The 20,240-nt window shown below is 38.7% G+C and overlaps 1 protein-coding gene across 3 annotated transcripts; it reads right to left on the bottom strand.

The window, feature by feature from the left end:
- Positions 1-977: 977 nt before the first annotated feature.
- On the bottom strand, positions 978-19,639 carry LOC124132184. 3 transcript variants are annotated; one of them, XM_048382444.1, is made up of 6 exons: positions 19,570-19,639; positions 8,032-8,182; positions 7,698-7,816; positions 4,121-7,603; positions 3,459-3,595; positions 978-2,113 (listed from the first exon to the last, which is right to left on the bottom strand). In XM_048382444.1, exons 4-6 carry the CDS (start codon positions 4,230-4,232, stop codon positions 1,013-1,015), a joined length of 1,350 nt encoding a protein of 449 aa, XP_048238401.1. In that variant the 5' UTR covers positions 4,233-7,603; positions 7,698-7,816; positions 8,032-8,182; positions 19,570-19,639; the 3' UTR covers positions 978-1,012. The 3 variants fall into 3 exon arrangements, with proteins under 3 accessions (XP_048238401.1, XP_048238402.1, XP_046351910.2); XM_048382445.1 differs by having other exon boundaries at positions 19,603-19,637; XM_046495954.2 differs by lacking the exon at positions 19,570-19,639 and adding an exon at positions 15,611-15,867.
- Positions 19,640-20,240: the final 601 nt, after the last annotated feature.

The following is a 20,240-nucleotide window of genomic DNA, read 5'->3' as shown; positions in this document are numbered from 1 at the left end:
GCACGCGTAGCTGAAGGGTTGTCCATGTATGTTCAACATTGAATATGTTTACCGCACGCGTAGCTGAAGGGTTGCCCATGTATGTTCAACATTGAATATGTTTACCGCACGCGTAGCTGAAGGGTTGCCCATGTATGTTCAACATTGAATATGTTTACCGCATGCGTAGCTGAAGGGTTGCCCATGTATGTTCAACATTGAATATGTTTACCGCACGCGTAGCTGAAGGGTTGCCCATGTATGTTCAACATTGAATATGTTTACCGCACGCGTAGCTGAAGGGTTGCCCATGTATGTTCAACATTGAATATGTTTACCGCACGCGTAGCTGAAGGGTTGCCCATGTATGTTCAACATTGAATATGTTTACCGCATGCGTAGCTGAAGGGTTGCCCATGTATGTTCAACATTGAATATGTTTACCGCATGCGTAGCTGAAGGGTTGCCCATGTATGTTCAACATTGAATATGTTTACCGCACGCGTAGCTGAAGGGTTGTCCATGTATGTTCAACATTGAATATGTTTACCGCACGCGTAGCTGAAGGGTTGCCCATGTATGTTCAACATTGAATATGTTTACCGCATGCGTAGCTGAAGGGTTGCCCATGTATGTTCAACATTGAATATGTTTACCGCATGCGTAGCTGAAGGGTTGTCCATGTATGTTCAACATTGAATATGTTTACCGCATGCGTAGCTGAAGGGTTGTCCATGTATGTTCAACATTGATTCTGTATAGCTTGTGCATTCACAAACACACAGAGAGTGAGAGAGAGAAAGAAAGAAAGAGAGAGAGAAAGATGGAGAGAGAGCGATTATTATGCTACTGATCATGTACTCTAGTTAATCTCACCTATTTATATCTCTCCCTCCAACTCTCTCTCTCTCTTTCTCTTTCTCTCTCCCCCTCTCTCTCTCTCTCTCTCTCTCTCTCTCCCAATAAATAACAAAACATCCGTGATGGTATGTTATCTTTTCTTCAGAGAAAATGGCAAAGATTATACATGTAGCTACTCCTGATTCACAATTATATCAAAGAACGAAAAGTCTGACTGAGGCGCTTGTTTGAAATAGATTAGCCCCGGTCGATCATTGTAGTCGAACAGATAGAAATTAATGACATAAAGTGCCCTTAGTTCATTTAACTCGGAAAGACTAAGGACGTGGTACGCTTGTGAGATAGCCTCAAATCTATTGGACCTTGACATTGGAATTGAGCTATTATAGGCCCCTAAACTGGCGTCCAGTAACTCGTAATACTCCAAGGAAAGACTTTCCTCTTTGGTGTACGGGAATTTTATGTTGTTACTGATGTAGCCCCAAATCTGGAGCTGACGCCACAATCTTAAATACATGGAGTAGGTGCTTATGCAGGTGATGTTATTCTTCCGAGTAAAGGCTGTTTCAACGAAACCTTCAATTATGCTGAAGTCGTATTCACGCTGGAAATCCTCGAAAGCGGAAACCTTGTCGGGGGATTTTAATTTGTTGTATACATACAGGGTATCCTGTTCGAAAGTATCCTCTTTTCCGATGACGTCAAAATCTATTCCACAAACATCACAATGGTTTACTGTACCTGCAAAGGAACCATTTTCTTTCGAAGACATTACGAATTGTGTGAAATCTACAAAGGAAACATTATGGCCACACTCAATATTACCTTTTGACGGAGAATCTTTGTGATTCAATGTAATCTGTTTGCCAAGTTGTAATGATTCATTACTTGGCACTACAATATTATTCACATAATATTCAAACAACTGCCAATAAGGATCACGAGTGTATAAGACTTTCAGTGATGAGTTGAACATGTCCACAAATGTTTCTGCTTGTTCTCCTGTTACTGTATTCCTATACTCGGAGCCGTTAAACCGCCCCCAGTCCAGGAGAAGACTTGTTGAATCAGTTTGACTTCGCATCCAGATTTCAAACGTCTTTCTCCATATAACTGTTTCGTGATTCTCGAGGGGACAATAGAGTATGTTCAGTGATTTGAAGTGCCAAAGCTGCTCCGTCCATTTCTCTCTCGTAAGGCGTCTTAGGTCAACAGCATGACATACATATTTAATGTGTTCTCGTCTTCTCCAGTATTCTTTATCTAAATCCGCCTGTAACATATGTTTTTGATATAAGTAAAATCAAAGCACAAATGTCATATAAATTCATTGATAACTGAATGTCATAACAATTATGAGGATATGGGCCATAATTAATTAGGAGATAAACATACTGTGTTTTCAATGTAGAGCTAGGTTACCTGTAGATTTAACCCCGCTAAATCTAATTTGGAACCGAACGCGCAGCGTGAGGTTTCAAATGTTGAATTTAGCGCTCCATTCTATCATGACTAAATAAAACGCGAACTCTTTGGTGTTAGCAAATATATTGAGTGAAGCGGCATGGGTTGAGTTCAGTGTTTTGAGTGGGTTAATGATCTGAATTACGGAATCACCGAACAAAATATGATGCTGTATATACTCAAGCAGTTTGTTTACACCGTAATACTTCACTCGAACATATGACAGGCATTGACAGCATATAAGCACGGCAACTTGGTAAGCTAACATGAGGTGGGCATCCCTAAAGAAAACAAAGCAAGTTTTGCAAGGCTTTCGCTCTACATCGCACGTCACCATTATGACGTCATATCGCTCATTGTGACGCCAAAAATATGACGTCACAGTCGTATATAGAAAAGCGCCAAAATTTCAAGCTCTCTGTTGTCTCCCAAACGTAAATACATTCCCTTTGTTGATGTCTGTCGTGTTTTTCTGCACGAAATGTATTGCCACACATCTTTTGAATATTGTAGTAACTGCATCTGTGCATTTTGTAACCTGTAATTGTAGATATAGTTATTTAAATATGCCTACCGACAATGACTGAAAATAGTTATTCTATGAATATTAGCTTCCACGGTGATGCGGCCGTCAAACCAGCTGTTTCAATCAGAGGGGGTTTATTGTGATTTAATAGCCTCTGATTGACCAATCAGAATCGAGTAAATTCCAAATTCATGGTAGAATGTGCTTTGACAAAAACTGGACGATAGAAGAGAAATGGATCACCGGTACATTTGCCTTGGGTATTGTACATGAAAGCAGGGGCGTTTGTGTTAAACAACTCCCTGATGTAGACTACTAATATTCGAAAGATGGAGATACAGACGAACGGAAAATAAAATGAATTTCGAAAGTAAGCAGTATTGTCAGAATTGTACGATGAACACTGCTTTAAGGAGAGATTTCTTAAAACTAGGGTAAGGATGTTGTCGCTTTTTAATTATATGTATTGCATTTCGCGTAGTTGGTTTTCCGCTGGTATTATATTACACTGGCTATGAAGTTTTCGAAATACATTCAAAATTCCACTTCACAAACCTAAACGTACATATCACTATTGAATGCTTCCATATGTTATAGCGAGTGCAGGATTTTTGTATAAATTTAGTACCTGATATGGTATGCTCTGAACTGATTCCACCAATAACAGATCATCGGATGGCAGTGGTGGAGTTCCTAAAGTCGTAGCGCCGCTTCCCAGTAACTGTTTACCGCCCATGTGGTTAACCGTGTTGTAACGGTGTTGTTCTTTAACAAAACATTCAACACATCAGCAAATCTGATACATTCTAAGGGATGTATTTGTAAAGAATAACTACAGATGTACTGTAGGCTTGGTCACCATATAAAATTTCTTATTGGACGAAACTGACTGATACTAAAGCTTGGCATTTGGCAAGGATTGTGAAGTAACATTTTGCATTTATGTTGTGACCTCACATGTCGATACATGTAGATATGTTTTTTTTAACCTATTTCATTCTTAAGAGCTCCAAGGTTTCAAGATGTACAGCCGACACGTGTTGAATGGAGATAAAACAATACGCTGAGTGTTTAGGTACATCTACTTGTGTATGTTATGGTTGAAGTTACAGATCTAAATGTAATTTAAAAGCCTCTCATTTTCTCCAGCAAACACAACCGTTGAAGAGATGAACGGTCGTGATAATATGACACGGAATCTGTTCTTCATTTTGAATCAGGCAGACTTATTCATTCGTAATTAAACCATTCTTCAAAGGATATATGTTTATGTGTATAAAGAAGACTTACGATGTATCATGTAATTCGTCACCAGAAGCGTAGCCACGCCCATCAGGAGGAGGACGACTGACCTCGGACAATGACACACAGACGCAATGCACCTTCTGCTGCTTCTCACCATAGCTATATGTAATGTATGAAGCGCAACATAATTTGTTCAAGACATTTCTCAAAATGAACATACATTGATATCGAGAGTATTCAAATAGTTCCAATATCTAAACAATTGTTTCATAAATCTATATATTATTGTAAAATTAAAAAGCTCCAATCGGTACTCCTTCATACTGATCAGTTAAAACAGAAATAATCAGATTCAGATTATTTGCCAAGCTATCAGTATGATCATGACATAGTTAGAATCTGTACTCCAACATTAGGATGATGAATTAGAACTGGATTTAAATGTCTCAAGAATTCGCGCGATCGTCTCAGCTTTGAAATGTGTGCACTGTTTCAAAGATTCATATACATGTATACTCTATATCAACTGAGCATAAAACACACCCAGGACACACGATAACAATTCTAATTTGTGTTTAAAAGGAATCCTAAGCATGCGATAAGCTTCCTTCTTAGAAGGAGTACGTAATGAGCAGCGAAGAGAAACACAAGTATAAGCGTAATAAAACAACCGGTGAAAGCATACAGCATTATGATCAAAGTAAAACTAGAACTAAAACTCGGCTTTTATAGCAGGGAACAATTTACTGAAAAAGACAAGTACATATACTCCAACACCCACTGAAAAATCCTGTGTGTATTTATTTCTATACCACTGAAGGTATTACGACATGTACGCACCATTGAATCCGTGTCAGTGTGTAAATAATTTAAATAAAGTTCACCTCCCACTATGAATGAACAGGTACGTTCTTATTTCAATCGGACTTATGTTACCACAAATACGTTAAATTACTACAAGATATCATTTATATAAGATACCTTAGAACGTACCTTCTACGCTCTCTTGTCACACTGCAAGTGTTTCGAGACAAATCTTTTGATGGTAACACATCTCCAGATGTGAAGTTAATACCAGAGAGTGGTCGATCATTTCACTGTCAATATGCTGTATGTTATTGTTCTAAACAATGCATATATCCTGATGCAAGGCTTACATTGTATCCATCAATAAATATACTGGACGCCATGGGAGGGCACATGTGGTTGGACAACAAATCAATACCAGATAGACGTTTTGTCTTTTTGATCTGTATAAAGTATATGGTTTGGGTACACGTCACCTAAACAAATTTTCTTTGTTACTATAATATATGACTGTCATAGCATTGACGAGTGTGAATATGTATTAGAAAAAAGAAACTGTGCACATTCTTATCGCATTATGGTAAATCCCAAATCCCTCTATTATTAATCTATTATCACTGTATTGATGTTTGCAGAGCCCCACTGACGTCTTTAATATTTCAATGGTTATGTTCCACATTCTGTTTCCAGTCCCCCTTTAACAGAAACAATATGTAAATGTGCGGACTCCTACAAATAACAACGCCTAGACATATTCTGGACAGAGGCACTGCCCCCTTTAACACAAACAATATGCTGAATAAATTGATGATGAATATACGGAATGCCACATACAACAACGTCTAGACGGATACTGGAAATATACTCCACAAACAATATGCAGATGATGAATATACGGAATCCCACAATATATTAACTTATGGCTAGGAAATTTAGAACTGCACATAGTTACCTTTTGTCCGCTTAGCTGGTATAATCATCAGTTGTTAAGTCTGAAGCCGGCGGTAACTAACGCTCTTGGCACAGCTGTTTCAGAAGCACCAGACTTCATGGTCAGTTTGCTTTGACTGGGTGATATTGTTCAAACAAGTCGAAAGTATTGTCATTGATTATTTTTATAGTGTTCATCGTGCTAAATAAATAACAATCTTATAATCAAAAGGACTGACTCATTATACGGTTAACCCAGATATAATATACCGAACCTTAAGAGTCCCCCAGGAAGATCCACGATCATTGCGGTATAACAAACTGTTCGCAATATCCCACTTTTATCTATTCGAAGTGATATCTGAATACAACTTCCAATTGGTATATACAATGTACTTAATATACAACGCTCAATAATAAAGAATGCTTCCAAATTAAAAGGAAGTTAATGACTCTAGGAAAGTAACCATGATGTAAATATGATATCTTTCAATAGTGAGTTGAGTGTTTTATTGGAGAAAGGTTAAGCAAGAAATACAATTTCCAAACCATACAAAACATTATCAGTAAGGGCATGGATGATAATACATAGTAGGAATACAACCATGTAACAGCAGTACGTTCATGGAACACGGAAGTTCAGGGAACAATTGTTGTCATTAAACTATCACCATATCTTTAACTATCCCTGATGCGCAACAATGTCCAGGTATGAAAAGTCGGAACGTGGACCTTGTTTGAAATAAACAAGTGCAGGTCGGTCAGGATAGCCGAACAGATGAAAATCGAGTTCAAACGGTTTCCTCACAGAACCCAAATCACCTAGTGTAAGGTCAAAGTAGGCCTGACCTATCGCCTCAAATCTATTGGACCTTGACATTGGAACCGAGTTGTGATATGCCATCAAAGTGGCGTCCAGTAACTTAGTGTACGCCAGGGTAAGACTTTCTTCTTTGGTGTACGGGAATGTTATGTTGTTACTGATGTAGCCCCAAATCTGGAGCTGACGCCACAATCTTAAATACATGGAGTAGGTGCTTATGCAGGTGATGTTATTCTTCCGAGTAAAGGCTGTTTCAACGAAACCTTCAATTATGCTGAAGTCGTATTCACGCTGGAAATCCTCGAAAGCGGAAACCTTGTCGGGGGATTTTAATTTGTTGTATACATACAGGGTATCCTGTTCGAAAGTATCCTCTTTTCCGATGACGTCAAAATCTATTCCACAAACATCACAATGGTTTGCTGTTCCAGCAAAGGAAGAATATTGATTAGTTGAGCGGAGGTAGTTTGTAAATTCCTTAAATGTAACACTATGGCCACATTTCAGATCCTCTTTGGTCCGAGAATCTTTGTGATTCAATGTAATCTGTTTGCCAAGTTGTAATGATTCATTACTTGGCACTACAAAATTGTTCACATAATACTCAATAGCTGCCAGTGAGGATCACGTGTGTATATAACTTTCAGTGAAGAGTTATACAATGTTATAAATGCTTCTGTTTGTAGTTCAGTCTCCTTGAGTGTTGGAAACTTGTATTTAGAGCGGCTAAACTGCCTCCAATCTAGGTCAAAACTTGACCTCGTACTAGTTTGACTTCGCATCCAGATTTCAAACGTCTTTCTCCATATAACTGTATCGTGATTCTCGAGAGGACAATAGAGTATGTTCAGTGATTTGTAGTGCCAAAGCTGATCCGTCCGTTTCTCTCTCGTTTGGCTCCCTACATGTTCAACATTACATATATATTTGAGATGTTCACGTCTCTTCCGATAGATAAGGTCGATGTTCTGAAATTTAATGAAGATTCAGTTAGACATTATTTAGATAAACAATCCCGAGATTATGTTTTGAATGTTTCGAATGCCAATGTAAGAGGCTTACCCTATTTGATTCAGCGAAAAATGGAACTTGCAATTCCTTCAAGTCGGATGGGAGTGGAGCAATGTTTGGATGACTTGATTCCTTTGCAAATCGTGCAACTGGCTTTCCTTTTTCGTCATCTGATTAAAAAACACAGTTAAATGTCACTATATAGTCATACAAGATACAAATGTTACTAATGCATATGGAATAGTGCATCACAGTGAGTTGGGCCTGGCACAACTTTGTATTTGAGTGATATCAGGCATGTAAACTCATTGTTGTATGAACGCCTAAAGTATTGCAGGGAGTAGACTCATGTCGATAAACATGGCTTCACACATTGTATACTCACGGTGTACCGTCTTCGTGAAGGAATACATTAGCAATCCCACCATTGCCCCTAGTACAGCTAGCAGGAGGACTGAGGTAACCGGGCGAAAGCGGAATACAGACCATAATTGTCTCCGGTATGCCAACATTGTGGGAGAATTGATCGTTTGAACCTGAAGCAAAATGATCTTCAATCAGAGGAATATTATAAATATATTGATACATGCTTCGTTTATCAGCAGAATGGACTGGTTACACGGAACAAACTTTCAAAACAGATGATCACCGAACCAGACTGACACACCTTAACTACAGGGGAACTTTATGAATATACTGAAACATACTGATACATCTTCATTACAGTAGAACATAATGAATATATTGAAACATACTGACACACCTTCACTACAGTAGAACATAATGAATATATTGAAACATACTGACACACCTTCACTACAGGAGAACATAATGAATATATTGAAACATACTGATACACCTTCACTACAGGAGAACACAATGAATATACTGAAACATACTGACACACCTTCACTACAGTAGAACATAATGAATATATTGAAACATGCTGATACACCTTCACTACAGGAGAACATAATGAATATACTGAAACATACTGACACACCTTCACTACAGGAGAACATAATGAATATACTGAAACATACTGACACACCTTCAGTACAGGAGAACATAATGAATATATTGAAACATACTGACACACCTTCACTACAGTAGAACATAATGAATATACTGAAACATACTGACACACCTTCACTACAGTAGAACATAATGAATATATTGAAACATGCTGATACACCTTCACTACAGGAGAACATAATGAATATACTGAAACATACTGATACTACTTCTCTACAGGAGAACATAATGAATATATTGAAACATACTGATACACCTTCACTAGAGGAGAACATAATGAATATACTGAAACATACTGATACACCTTAACTACAGGAAAACATAATGAATATATTGAAACATACTGACACACCTTCACTACAGAGAACACATTGAATATATAGAAACATACTGATACACCTTCACTACAGGAGAACACAATGAATATACTGCAACATACTGATACTACTTCACTACAGGAGAACATAATGAATATACTGAAACATACTGACACACCTTCATTATAGGGGAACATAATGCATATACTGAAACATACTGACACACCTTCACTAGAGGAGAACAAAATGAATATACTGAAACATACTGACACACCTTCACGACAGGAGAACATAATGGACATACTGAAACATACTGATACACCTTCACTACAGTAGAACATAATGAACATATTGAAACATACTGATACACCTTCACTACAGGAGAACACAATGAATATACTGAAACATACTGACACACCTTCACTACAGTAGAACATAATGAATATACTGAAACATACTGATACACCTTCACTACAGGAGAACATAATGAATATACTGAAACATACTGACACACCTTCACTACAGTAGAACATAATGAATATATTGAAACATACTGATACACCTTAACTACAGGAGAACACAATGAATATACTGAAACATACTGATACTACTTCACTACAGTAGAACATAATGAATATATTGAAACATACTGACACACCTTCACTACAGTAGAACATAATGAATATACTGAAACATACTGACACACCTTCACTACAGTAGAACATAATGAATATATTGAAACATGCTGATACACCTTCACTACAGGAGAACATAATGAATATACTGAAACATACTGATACTACTTCTCTACAGGAGAACATAATGAATATATTGAAACATACTAATACACCTTCACTAGAGGAGAACATAATGAATATACTGAAACATACTGATACACCTTAACTACAGGAAAACATAATGAATATATTGAAACATACTGACACACCTTCACTACAGAGAACACATTGAATATATAGAAACATACTGATACACCTTCACTACAGGAGAACACAATGAATATACTGCAACATACTGATACTACTTCACTACAGGAGAACATAATGAATATACTGAAACATACTGACACACCTTCATTATAGGGGAACATAATGCATATACTGAAACATACTGACACACCTTCACTACAGGAGAACAAAATGAATAAATTGAAACATACTGACACACCTTCACTACAGGAAAACATAATGAATATACTGAAACATACCGATACACCTTCACTACAGTAAAACATAATGAATATATTGAAACATACTGATACACCTTCACTACAGTAGAACACAATGAATATACTGAAACATACTGACACACCTTCACTACAGTAGAACATAATGAATATACTGAAACATACTGACACACCTTCACTACAGGAGAACATAATGAATATACTGAAACATACTGACACACCTTCACTACAGTAGAACATAATGAATATATTGAAACATACTGATACACCTTAACTACAGGAGAACACAATGAATATACTGAAACATACTGATACTACTTCACTACAGGAGAACATAATGAATATACTGAAACATACTGACACAACTTCATTATAGGGGAACATAATGAATATACTGAAACATACTGACACACCTTCACTACAGAGAACACAATGAATATATTGAAACATACTGATACACCTTCACTACAGTAGAACATAATGAATATATTGAACATACTGACACACCTTCACTACAGGAGAACATAATGAATAAATTGAAACATACTGACACACCTTCACTACAGTAGAACATAATGAATATACTGAAACATACTGATACACCTTCACTACAGGAGAACATAATGAATATACTGAAACATACTGACACACCTTCATTACAGGAGAACTTTATGAATATACATGAAACATACTGACACACCTTCACTACAGAGAACACAATGGATATTTTGAAACATACTGACACACCTTCACTACAGGAGAACATAATGAATAAATTGAAACATACTGACACACCTTCACTACAGTAGAACATAATGAATATACTGAAACATACTGATACACCTTCACTACAGGAGAACATAATGAATATACTGAAACATACTGACACACCTTCATCACAGGAGAACTTTATGAATATACATGAAACATACTGACACACCTTCACTACAGAGAACACAATGAATATTTTGAAACATACTGACACACCTTCATTACAGGAGAACTTTATGAATATACATGAAACATACTGACACACCTTTACTACAGTAGAGCATTATGAATATACACGAAACAAACTGACACACCTTCACTACAGTAGAACTTTATGAATATACTGAAACATACTGACACACCTTCATTACAGGAGAACTTTATGAATATACTGAAACATACTGACACACCTTCATTACAGGAGAACTGTATGAATATACATGAAACATACTGACACACCATCATTACAGGGGAACATAGTGAATATACATGAAACAGATCTATACCCCATTCACTGCAGTAGAACATAATGAATATACGTGAAACCGACCTATACCTCTTCACTACAGAAGACCTTTATGAATTTACTGACACAAACTGACACACTATCGCTACAGGGGAACATTATGAATATACATGAAACCGAGCTACACACCTTCGCTACAGGGGACCATCATAAATATACACGAAACCGACCTAAACACCTTTACTTCAGGGCATTATTATGAATATACATGAAACCGAGCTACACACCTTCACTGCAGGGCAACATTATGACTATACACGAAACAGACTGACACACCTTTACTGCAGGGGACCATTATGATTATACATGAAACCGAGCTACACACCTTCACTGCAGGGCAACATTATGACTATACACGAAACAGACTGACACACCTTTACTGCAGGGGACCATTATGATTATACATGAAACCGAGCTACACACCTTCACTGTAGGGGAACATTATGAATATACATGAAATCAAGCTACACACCTTCACTGCTACACACCTTCACTACAGTAGAACATTATAAATATACATGAAACATACTGACACATCATCACTACACTAGAACATTATGAATATACATGAAACAAACTGACACAGCTTCACTACAGTAGAACATTATGAATATACATGAAACCGAGCTACACACCTTCGCTACAGGGGAACATTATGAATATACATGAAACATACTGACACACCATCACTACACTAGAACATTATGAATATACATGAAACATACTGACACACCATCACTGCAGTAGAACATTATGAATATACATGAAAGCGACCTACACACCTTCACTGCAGGGCAACAGTATGAATATACATGAAACCGACCTACACACCTTCACTGCAGGGGAACATTATGAATATACATGAAACCGATCTACACACCTTCACTGCAGGGGAACATTATGAATATACATGAAAACGGGCTACACACCTTCACTGCAGGGGAACATTATGAATATACATGAAACCGAGCTACACACCTTCACTGCAGGGGAACATTATGAATATACATGAAACCGAGCTACACACCTTCACTGCAGGGGAACATTATGAATATACATGAAACCGAGCTACACACCTTCACTGCAGGGGAACATTATGAATATACATGAAACCGAGCTACACACCTTCACTGCAGGGGAACATTATGAATATACATGAAACCGAGCTACACACCTTCACTGTAGGGGAACATTATCAATATAGATGAAACCGAGCTACACACCTTCACTGCAGGGCAACATTATGAATAAACATGAAACCGATCTACACACCTTCACTGCAGGGGAATATTATGAATATACACGAAACCGAGCTACACACCTTCGCTGCAGGGGAACATTATGAATATACACGAAACAGACTGACACACCTTCACTGCAGCGGAACAATATGAATATACATGAAAGCGACCTACACACCTTCACTGCAGGGCAACAGTATGAATATACATGAAACCGAGCTACACACCTTCACTGCAGGGGAACATTATGAATATACATGAAACCGATCTACACACCTTCACTGCAGGGGAACATTATGAATATACATGAAACCGGGCTACACACCTTCACTGCAGGGGAACATTATGAATATACATGAAACCGGGATACACACCTTCACTGCAGGGGAACATTATGAATATACATGAAACCGAGCTACACACCTTCACTGCAGGGGAACATTATGAATATACATGAAACCGGGCTACACACCTTCACTGCAGGGGAACATTATGAATATACATGAAATATTATAAATATATTGATACATGCTTCGTTTATCAGCAGAATGGACTGGTTAAACGGAACAAACTTTCAAAACAGATGATCACCGAACCAGACTGACACACCTTAACTACAGGGGAACTTTATGAATATACTGAAACATACTGATACATCTTCATTACAGTAGAACATAATGAATATATTGAAACATACTGACACACCTTCACTGCAGGGGAATATTATGAATATACATGAAACCGAGCTACATACCTTCGCTACAGGGGAACCTTATGAATATACATGAAACCGAGCTACACACCTTCACTGTAGGGCAACATTATGAATATACATGAAACCGACCGACACACCTTTAGTGCAGTGCAACATTATGAATATACACGAAACCGAGCTACACGCCTTCACTGTAGGGGAACATTATGAATATACATGAAACCGAGCTACACACCTTCACTGCAGGGCAACAGTATGAATAAACATGAAACCGATCTTCACACCTTCACTGCAGAGGAATATTATGAATATACATGAAACCGAGCTACACACCTTCGCTGCAGGGGAACATTATGAATATACACGAAACAGACTGACACACCTTCACTGCAGCGGAACATTATGAATATACATGAAAGCGAGCTACACACCTTCGCTGCAGGGGAACATTATGAATATACATGAAACCGAGCTACACACCTTCACTGCAGGGGAACATTATGAATATACATGAAACCAATCTACACACCTTCACTGCAGGGGAACATTATGAATATACATGAAACCGGGCTACACATCTTCACCGTAGGGCAACATTATGAATATACATGAAACCGAGCTACACACCTTCACTCTAGGGGAACATTATGAATATAGATGAAACCGAGCTACACACCTTCACTGCAGGGCAACATTATGAATAAACATGAAACCGATCTACACACCTTCACTGCAGGGGAATATTATGAATATACACGAAACCGAGCTACACACCTTCACTGCAGGGGAACATTATGAATATACATGAAACCGAGCTACACACCTTCACTGCAGGGGAACATTATGAATATACATGAAACCGGGCTACACACCTTCACTGCAGGGGAACATTATGAATATACAAGAAATGGGCTTAACACATTGAACCGATGTCGGGAATCGAACGCGAGTGTTCGGCGTGTCGAACGAACGCTTTAACCACTGGGCTACCCGACCGACCCAAAACTTTAAAGTTGAAGAAAATGCTGAAATTGTCAAGAGCGATCAGACAAGGGACACACGGCGATTTGACAGGGGAACTTTATGAATATACTGAAACATACTGATACATCTTCATTACAGTAGAACATAATGAATATATTGAAACATACTGACACACCTTCACTGCAGGGGAATATTATGAATATACATGAAACCGAGCTACATACCTTCGCTACAGGGGAACCTTATGAATATACATGAAACCGAGCTACACACCTTCACTGTAGGGCAACATTATGAATATACATGAAACCGACCTACACACCTTTAGTGCAGTGCAACATTATGAATATACACGAAACCGAGCTACACGCCTTCACTGTAGGGGAACATTATGAATATACATGAAACCGAGCTACACACCTTCACTGCAGGGCAACAGTATGAATAAACATGAAACCGATCTTCACACCTTCACTGCAGAGGAATATTATGAATATACATGAAACCGAGCTACACACCTTCGCTGCAGGGGAACATTATGAATATACACGAAACAGACTGACACACCTTCACTGCAGCGGAACATTATGAATATACATGAAAGCGAGCTACACACCTTCGCTGCAGGGGAACATTATGAATATACATGAAACCGAGCTACACACCTTCACTGCAGGGGAACATTATGAATATACATGAAACCAATCTACACACCTTCACTGCAGGGGAACATTATGAATATACATGAAACCGGGCTACACATCTTCACCGTAGGGCAACATTATGAATATACATGAAACCGAGCTACACACCTTCACTCTAGGGGAACATTATGAATATAGATGAAACCGAGCTACACACCTTCACTGCAGGGCAACATTATGAATAAACATGAAACCGATCTACACACCTTCACTGCAGGGGAATATTATGAATATACACGAAACCGAGCTACACACCTTCACTGCAGGGGAACATTATGAATATACATGAAACCGAGCTACACACCTTCACTGCAGGGGAACATTATGAATATACATGAAACCGGGCTACACACCTTCACTGCAGGGGAACATTATGAATATACATGAAACCGAGCTACACACCTTCACTGCAGGGGAACATTATGAATATACATGAAACCGAGCTACACGCCTTCACTGCTACTCACCTTCACTACAGCGAGACGTCAAAACGTCCAAATATAGACACGTGATCCTCGTAACCTGTGCAGGAGTCAACCAACAATTATATTTCAACGTAGGCCAGGACAGGATTTGAAACTTGTGGTGTCGACTTTTGTGACATGTTGGTACTTTACTCCTACTTTGTATACAATGGGCGATTACTGTGTAGAGTTGACTTGTGGTCTATCGGCTCGTATTGATAGTGGACAATGTTTGTATGTGATAGTTATTCCACGCCACGTGGCCGATTATGGGCAATGGACGTCAAGCGAAGCGAGAGATTGGCCCATAATCGATCAAGTGTCATGTCGTATCACGAACTTGAGCTACACGCAATCACATTTGATAACTGCAGTGAAACACCGCCCATTTATTGAACTGACGTGAGGGGGCAAAAAATACGCGAAAAAGTATTACCTATTTATGACGTCATTTTACCACTAAGAAATCGTACTGACAGGTCAGTTCACAATGTGGAATGTCAATAATGGATCCGCTGTTTCATTTGTCAGCAGATTAAATCCTTGGCCAGTTTCTACGTGGTATCGAAAAACTTGCTGAAAATGTTGAAACTGAGTTTAGTGAGTGGGTGAGTATGGTTTTACGCCGCTTTTAGCAACATTCAAGCAATATCACGACGGGGGGCACAAGAAATGGGCTTAACACATTGAACCGATGTCGGGAATCGAACGCGAGTGTTCGGCGTGTCGAACGAACGCTTTAACCACTGGGCTACCCGACCGACCCAAAACTTTAAAGTTGAAGAAAATGCTGAAATTGTCAAGAGCGATCAGACAAGGGACACACGGCGATTTGACAGTGCGCCATTGTCTGAGAGCTTGTTTAAAAGGACGTTGAATGACAGGATACCGAAACGTACTAAAATTTGCAATGTCAGGTGTGTCGCAACTAGGAGCGGGGAAAGTGTCGAAAGTTCAAGAGCCAGACCAATAAGGATTCAAATTGTCCCATTCCCGATTTGGAAACCGACAGTGTCGAACGACTTGATTATTGCTTGGCTCATTTTATTTACGAGTTGCGAAGGGCTGATGGCACCCCATACCCTGGAAACTCTCTCAACAATCCTACTGCTGGTTTACAAAGGTATATGGTTGACGTGGTAGGCCGGGAACACATTTCCTTACTCCGAAAGACATTCCGAAATGCCTTTGATAAACGAATCGTTTACAGCACATACTACATTGACCAGATAACCTACTTGTTAGACAGTGGAATAGAGATGGCTTGACCAAACATTGACATTTTGTTTTTTATTTTCGTCCCGTATATATTGAACTAATGAACCATTTGATCATGAAAAAACTTCATTTTGATGTTCCCAACTCGGCTTCTTACGAGAATAGTGAGTTTTCTCAATTTACATGTTTTTACTAAATTGTGCATATATTGTCAGAGATATCTGAATTTGCCACAAACATGGCAGGTTTCCAGAAAGTTGACTTTGTTATATCGCAGAGTGGAACGCCCCAGGTACACTTTCAGCCTCATATCTACAGCAAGAACAAGATTGGGTGGTTCTACCAAAAGTGGAAATATTGCCACAAGCTTTCATCACAAATTGAGTTCATAAACTTATTTGTTTTGGCATAATTATTGGAGCCTATGTTAATTCACGTTTATAAAAAAAAGTACTTGGCATCGAATTTGCACAATATTGGTTTTTCCGAAATGTGAAAAAACATAAGAACATACATCTTCACGAGGCAAGGGCGTCAACTGACTGTAAAAGTCTAGTTTCCACCCTTCCCGAACAAGGCTGGAATTTCCAGGCTCGATCATAGCGCCACCAGTGGCTATTACGAGTTATGGCCGAGCCTGGTTCGTATTTAACTCGTGTTATTCCAGAACAAGCCGAATAGCGAGTACATAATATATAGGATTGAATACATTTAACTATGTCTTGGGTATAGTTTTAGATGCAGGACATAAGTAAAATCAAGAGTTATTCCTGAGGGACTTTTTTACGAAGAACTTGAAGTCATACGCGCATTCTGATTGGTTTGTCGTATTTTCGCACATAACATTCATCGATAGGGGGACGAGTCTTCTTGCAGGTTACGGAAAGGGGCGAGTGGTGACGAATGCACTGACCTTTCTATGTAACTCTTATGTATACGATTTCGTGACAACAGTGAGCTGACACGAAATATTAACGCACATATCACTGTTGAAAATGAGGTATGTGTCATTGTTTACATTTCACCGATGTGACGACCACTTTCGAGTCTCGAAACAGCTTAAATAATGTTTTCCTTCACTAAAAGTAACAATGGACGTTATTCTCGTGACAAATACATTGCAAGAACATTCATGAAAATGCTGAGGAAAAAAATTAACCACCCGTTCTAGAGTTATTCTATACTAAATACATGGCGTGTCCGCCATGTTTGTTCGTCTAGTGGAGGCGGCCATTGTGCAGTCATTGCCTGGGTCACTGTAGCGCCAGTGCAGCATACCCAGGGAACCAGGTTGGTTATGGCCTTTCTATGTAACTCTTATTGACCAATCAGATTCCATCTCTCATATCACTTGCATTTGCTTCAAACAAAGTGGCGGCGCCCAGTCAAGACAATCTGATCGCTAATCAAGATCTATATTGTAATACAATGGGTCTTACCCCGCGAACTGCATCAACTCACTTGAGCACCTTGATTAAAAATATGAAAAGATTTTCAAATTATCTGTCGACGCCCATTTGTCTTTTCATATGCTTTGCAAGTCCTGTAGTCGACCGAAATCAGCACGTTGAAATCCATGTTGTTTATGAACCGGATGTCCAGTTCGTTACGCGATTTTGATTGGACTTTGCACAGACTCGTTAGTCCAGCCAAAATGTAAGTCCGAAATCCCATGGGTAGGTTTCTCGGCAGGATAAAGCCAACGGATAAAAACGATGTCCGTTTGGGTCATATGCGGATAGAGATGCAAATATCAAAGGTCAAGTAGGGACTACTTTCAGTGTTTATAAACAAACATGGCGCCGCCCTTGTCATTCGGCAATTGAGTCAGAATTAACCATCGGGATTCTCGATAAACTACACATATAATTGCTGTCATTATCAAAAGAACAGTCTAATATACTTAAAATCAGTGTCTGACTGTGACGTCGCTAAGGCATTATATAAGTTTTGTCAACTTTGGAGATATAAATTTCAAAACAATTTCGCGAGGGCACTTGGCCTAGCCAAGCGGGATCAGTAGCCATATCTGTGCTTGTAGACCGCTGCGGCTTGAAACCTTTTCAACAAATTAAAATAGTTGGATTTGGCCGAAATATGTTTGAATTGTTACCTTGTTTCGTTTTGTCGCTGTGTGTACATCTGATTGCACTTCTTAATGTTTTGACAGGACAGGCCGACTGTCAACAACGTCTGAATGTGGCCATGACGTCTCATAGACTTGGGTATGAGTAGCTTCCCTTTCCGCGAGCCTATGTATTAATACATTGCACCTTGTTGAATTATTAATGCGGCTTTTAAAGCACATGAAAGTATTTTCATTTATTTATTACAAGTGTCATATTCTCATGGGGTGTCTGAGAAATGGGGTATGATCGGGACCAATCCAATTTACCACTTGGGTAACAAGTATTGGACAGTGGGAGAACTCAACCGTGGCATTTGTAAGTTTAAGGTATCTGACAAATGTTTTTGTTATGAATGATTGTCATCATGATTGTGTTTCAATATTAAACGGAACAAAGGTTTTGCGTATTTCATCTGAACACATAGAATATAAACACATGAAATTTTTCACTGTGTACCTTCATGTATGTACATTCAACAAAACTATTGATCAAAATAGGTTTTAAAATGCAAACATGTTCATACGTCCAAGCCGTTGAGGTACAATGAACCGCTATCAAGACAAGTATCTTCTTTTAAAATGTGTTACAAACATTGCAAATAAGAGCAAAACTTACCCCAACCTTTCTTTGTTCCCTTGTTATACCTACCACCTCATGTACCCTTGTAGTTCCAACTACTGCTGATAAACATGTGTGAAACCGATGTCGATATGTTTGATTGATTTTAGTTGGAAGTTTCGAAGCAGCTGGCGAGATACTTAAGCCCTGTTGCACAAACGTGTCTCATGTTTACTGTTGCGTCTAAACACAATGTTATATTGACTGTCAAACATATGCATAGACGCATTCTGTTCATGAATAAAAGAATCAATCCAACGCACTGTTCTTATTACCAGATCGTTAAGGGCAAGGACTACACCTGTTGTCGCGTTATAAGCATCTTTGATTTAAATAGATGACAACCATGGACTGTACAACTTTGTGTGTGGTTGTCTGAACCCAATGCTGTTTATACACATGTCTACTATATATTACAATGGCGCCTTGGCTGTTCGTGACGTAACGTCGTAGCGAGAACACGAGGAGGTACTTAACCAGCCATCATACTCATTAAAACAAGACCCAAATCGTAACTGATTGTTTGGTTTATGATCGTGATCAAGTACGTAAATCGGAGCAAGATACCTAGGTTGTGTAGTGGACGTGTTTCCCCTTCAGGTGACACATAGTAATAGCCAACATACTCACTCACAGTATTTAGATGAAAATACAACTAGGTGAGGTAG

The sequence above is a fragment of the Haliotis rufescens genome, unplaced genomic scaffold (genome assembly GCF_023055435.1).
Source record: "Haliotis rufescens isolate VD_foot unplaced genomic scaffold, xgHalRufe1.0.p SCAF_4, whole genome shotgun sequence".
NCBI classification, from domain to species: domain Eukaryota; kingdom Metazoa; phylum Mollusca; class Gastropoda; order Lepetellida; family Haliotidae; genus Haliotis; species Haliotis rufescens.
Note: the sequence above shows the minus strand (reverse complement) of the source record. Positions and strands in the feature narration are given on the sequence as shown.